Below are 5,000 nucleotides of genomic sequence, written 5' to 3' on the forward strand. Positions count from 1 at the left end.
AAATTAAATAATTAATTGTTTTAAGAAAATGCACATTTTTCAAATAATCACCTAGGTGTGTAATTTTACATATACAATTATTCACCTCAGGGTCGGTGAATATCTTTGAATAAAAACCTCAACTTCATCTTGGTTTTTATTCATCGATATTTACCTCGCCTTCAGTGAATGATTGTTAATTATTCTTCGTAGAGCCAATATCAGAAGAGCCTCTAAAATGTGCAAGAAATTGGAATGAAAATTTTCTTTATAATTACAGGGACTATGAATTTTGTAATTTTGTCAGAATGGCTGGAAGCAATTGAGTTTATAAGAAACCAATACTTACAATTCGAATACAAGGAAGAAAAATACATCAGATTCAAAAACGTCCACCAATCCAACTGGAAAGACAAATCAAACCATGCACACGTAAATAAAAATTAATTTCCAAACAAGAAAAAGAAGATATGACTCTTGACTCTTGTAATACTCTAATCGTGGTAAAATTTCATCCAAAAAACGTTACTTACTGATGTTTTCATGTCCTTGTAAGGCAAGCAGAATGAGTACTTCCTCTCTTGTAGTTGCCTCAATGTCCACTCCTCCTGCATCACTGAGCTTGTCAATTATTTTTACAGCAAAGGGCTTTCCTGTGACTTTGTGATAACATCGCCGCACCACACTGGAAATTCCTCTGAAAGACATGAAAGTGAATTTTGCTTTTCACTTCAAGGCTGTTGCCTAAGAAAATTTTAAAGGGGCCCTCAGAGCTAAACACTGAGAACTTAGGAGCCCAACATATGAAGTGAAAGGTGTTGCTGTGAAAAATTAAGGCGCCCAGAGCTATTCTTTGGGAGCACCAGGCTACCGGGCTCCTGTTAGGCAACAGCCTTGCACTTGACATGAAAACAATATTCCATGAATGTCTCGTTACCTTAAGGGTACAAGTTGTAACCAAACAATACATACATACATAGTTTATTTGATACGAAGGTTAAATATACTGTAGGCAGCATAAGCTGATGTGAACCTTTGAAAAAAAAAACTACTATCAATTACAAAACCCAAGCATGCAGTATTCTCAACGAGTTGAACATGGACAGACACAGGGAGAGCTGGGCCAACAAAACTTGTTTTCCTAAGAACCATTGCTTCTGATTTCACTGGGTGAATGCCAAGTTTGTTCCTGATACTCCAAGAACAAATTTGGTTGAAGATCCTGTTTAGCTGGATGCACACCAAGTCATAATTGGAGCCAATACAATAGACGAACAATAATTTATTGACTTTTTGGGGAACTTGTACATGGACTTAAATAAGCTATTATAGCTAGGGAAGAAGCACTTTTTACCATGATACCAATGCTTAACATGGACTTATAGTGCTTTATACCTTGGTTAACGTTGTTTTAATGACATTTACCTTGCAGAAATTTTACCCCATATTATGAATTTTGCTGTGTTTTATTGAAAAATTAAATGGAAGGTGTGTAGGGCTGCATCTCATTGTATAAGGTTTGCATTGTAGATGCTGCCCTCATTCACTTTGAGTAAACAATAATTTATTAAGTAATTCACCAGCAGGAAGGTTCATATTGGGGAAAGTCTTTGATACCAACATAGAGGGCACAATTTTTCTAAATAGGGACTGACCTAGGCTGGGGAATTAATTTTTTTTTTGCAAAACACTGTTAACTATACTGTAAATGGAACTGATGTAACAACAGCAAGATTCCTGAAAAAATTAGCTAGTAGATAGTACAGCAAATAGGGATAAGGCAAATGGCGATAACAGGCAAGAAAATTAAAAAGAGGTTTCTTTGATTGCTTTTAGATAAAACGCAAATTCCGGCCTGTCGTTTGCCGCAATTTCTAATTAACACAATTTAAGCTTAACATAACTCATGCACACAGACCGGCAAGATACTCTTAAGTCTCTAAATCTGTATGTAGTTTCGTGAAGGTCAAGACCTCAGAGTTCACGAAGAGCAACACTTAATTACAAAGACAGACTTCGGATCCTATCTCCAAAACAAGCGTTTCAGTTCTGCAGTCCTATTTAAGCTTAAAATCGATGCTTTCGTGCTCCATCGAGAAGCACTCGGTTCCTTAACCTCTCGCCCATCTGCTCCACAGAGAATCCAAAATAACAGGCGATTTGGTTCTGTACGCATTTCTAAGAAATCATATTGTATATCATTTTTATTGCCGTGGGCAAACAAAAGAAACTTACGCGCCTAATCTCTCTTTCACTTCGTACTTGTCCGAAAACCCTCCAGTCGCTTCGCCCGCAGTAAAAGGTCCATCTTCCAAGTCAAAGTCAACTTCTGTCATTTCACGAACACCACGCTACAGCGCATAGAATTTTGAATCTCTCTCATAGTTACCCAAAGACAGTCATCTCAAAGAGACCAAAAATAAACGAAAGCATGATGCCATCCACCGTCGCCATTTTTATTTGCAATTGTGCAACGTTTAAATATTAACGGAAAGACGAAATGGAGTAAGTTTTGAAAACGAGTCTTTGGGTGTCAGCGGTGTTACTCTCTGTAGTGGTGGCCTCTGTGGCCTCTGCAGTTCTCTGCAGTTTGGTAAGTCACACGCCAGACGTCACGCCCTGTGTAGTCCCCTGTGGCGCGTTTTTGTAACATTAAACCTTCAACAATTCAAACATTCATTTCGGTACATTCAAACCTTTAATTCAATATTTGATAACTGATAAATTAGAGTACATGTGTCTTATCGCCCTGGCCTGTGTGCAAGAGCTTCGATATTTGATAAATACGTCATTGCCAGGTTATATTTACGCGCATACAAGAATGACGTGAATTTGTTCAACCTGAAATGATCAGATGCCAAAGTGCCTGACAAGCAAATTAAAAAAAAATCCCTGCGTAATATTCAAACTGATTCCGAAAGCGTAGAAAAATCATAGTTACCGATACAATAATGAGAAATTCTGGGCGTTTTAATTTAGAGATGGTCAGGTCCCGCGTTGAATGCAGACACAAGGGCATCCTCGCGTTTTGATTTAATTTGTTCAGACTGAAGACAGAGAGTGGGCGGAATTGAGCTGTGAAAGCAGAAATTTTATGTGCAAACTGGAAGTTCGCCACAGAACGACTTACAATAAAATGCTGTATTCTTATTTCATGTTCCGGGTCGCTGGGCACCACTCACGAAAACTAGTGATACTTTTGACTGAGCCGACTGCTACTACCAAAACAAAAAAAATGACTGTTCTGTTCTTGTTATTTTGTTCTTCTAAGCCATTATATTAACAGACGGAAATATCAAACTGAATCAATGATGACAAAACATTTCGTCCCTTCCAGCTCGCTCTGTAACTCAACTTTTACCCCGACAGAAAATACTTATAAAACCATACATTCAAAGTGCTTCGAGACAAAAGTAAGTTTAAAAATTGTAATGCATAATTACAACCACAAACAACAGAGATAAACTTTGAAAAACCGTTGGGATGAAAAGGGTTCAAAATCCCCAATTGCAATCCATTTTAATCTTCTTCAATTTTGCCAATATCAATGCTTTTTTGCCTACATTTGAATTCGTGACACACTAGGTCTCTATCCACCCACGCAATGAAGTTTCGTAATTGGTGTTGTTTTTTTTTCCTCTTTGTGATTACGTTAAAAGTATTTTTTTATGTTAAAGTATTTTTTAAATACGTATTTGTTTAAAATACATAAGTGTTTGGTTGTTTGAATTCTCATTTCCCACAGTTTTCCACCAAACAGCCAGAATCAAGAGTCAAACTACGTTGGTAACGGGAATGTACTCGTTCGCAAGGAATGTGGATTACAAATGACCCAAAGCCGACTTTCGCTCTGCTGAATTAAATCTTGTGGTACGTGAATATTAATTTAGAGTATTATATAATTATGGAATAAAAGAATTTACTGTCAACGTGAAAATACACCGTTTTTGGCAATCCCGTCGTACCAAGTCCCTTCTTTGTACGCGACTTCTATTGATCAGTATAGCCTCAATGCCCTCAAGTAAGACAACCTTTGTTAACAAGAGGGGACAATCATGTGTTCAAGCAAAAGTAATTGAAATTCGGCAATTCCCAGACAGAGGTTCCCAAACTGATCACCAGCCCGCAGTCTCATTCCGATGCGCTGCTCAAGTTTCAAATACATACACTCAAAAAACAACCGAGCAAAAAAATGGGCGTACGTACTGTCACCTTATTACGATTTCAGGCTAAGAAAACGAGGAGAGAATGATACTTACTCGCCCAATTTTTCGTCGGCGTCTTCATGTTGAACATACTTGTCTACAAAATCACCAGTCTGTTTGTCTTTCACTGACCAAAATTCCCTTATTCTGTGGCTCAAGAAACTGCTATCGCTCCTACAATGACCAGGAGGCATCGTCTTCAGTACCTTGCAGCTGCTAGACCGCCGATCCAGGTTAATTTAAACGACTATTGCTTATGATGAGAAGACCCCTAAGTAGTAAAATATGCATAATATGTCATTTCAAACCACTGGAAGTCGCATAAAACGGAACATTAATTGCCTAATTACAATTTCATCATCTCCAAAACAAAGACAGTTACTGACCGTAGCCGGACATTTGTTGACTGCAGTCGGGGTGGTTTTTGCGATTTACTTTTTAACAAGTGAATGTTCATTTATTGGCCCATCACAAAAGTTTGCTTATCTACTGCTATTACGTCTTGCTAATAAATTTTATTTGCTAAATAAATTTTAGTTACGTACAGCAGTTTCGCATGATCGATTTGCTTTAAAAATAGCTTCAAAAAGGCCTCAAATAAACAAAACTCTGTGGGATCAGTGCTTCATTTTATGGTGTCGGGCAAACCATGTTTAACGCCAAAAATTTAACTTCATTTGATAAAATGTTGTAAGTCTTACCGTTTGTTTAATGACCTTCAAATGAAGACCTTTATTATTATTATTATTATTATTTTATTATAAAATAATTACTTTATTTGCATAATAAAAATATTTACAAAAATTAAAATATCTC

The 5,000-nt window shown here is 37.1% G+C and overlaps 2 protein-coding genes across 2 annotated transcripts in view; both read right to left on the bottom strand.

Annotated features, from left to right (window-relative positions):
* LOC137976505 (phosphorylase b kinase gamma catalytic chain, skeletal muscle/heart isoform-like) overlaps positions 1–2,478 on the bottom strand; it is a 27,044-nt gene extending 24,566 nt beyond the window's left edge. Inside the window, exons 1-3 of the mRNA XM_068823874.1 lie at positions 2,215–2,478; positions 513–676; positions 329–383 (exon numbers count right to left, since the gene is read on the bottom strand). Of these exons, the coding sequence (XP_068679975.1) occupies positions 329–383; positions 513–676; positions 2,215–2,315 (320 nt within the window). The 5' untranslated portion in view covers positions 2,316–2,478. The remainder of the gene's footprint in view (positions 1–328; positions 384–512; positions 677–2,214) is intronic.
* Positions 2,479–4,403: 1,925 nt separating this feature from the next.
* Positions 4,404–5,000, bottom strand: part of LOC137976504 (serine-rich adhesin for platelets-like) — a 33,624-nt gene continuing 33,027 nt past the window's right edge. Inside the window, exon 16 of the mRNA XM_068823872.1 lies at positions 4,404–4,455. The gene's annotated coding sequence lies outside the window, so the exon portion shown is untranslated. The remainder of the gene's footprint in view (positions 4,456–5,000) is intronic.

The sequence above is a fragment of the Montipora foliosa genome, chromosome 11, assembly GCF_036669935.1.
Source record: "Montipora foliosa isolate CH-2021 chromosome 11, ASM3666993v2, whole genome shotgun sequence".
NCBI classification, from domain to species: Eukaryota; Metazoa; Cnidaria; class Anthozoa; order Scleractinia; family Acroporidae; genus Montipora; species Montipora foliosa.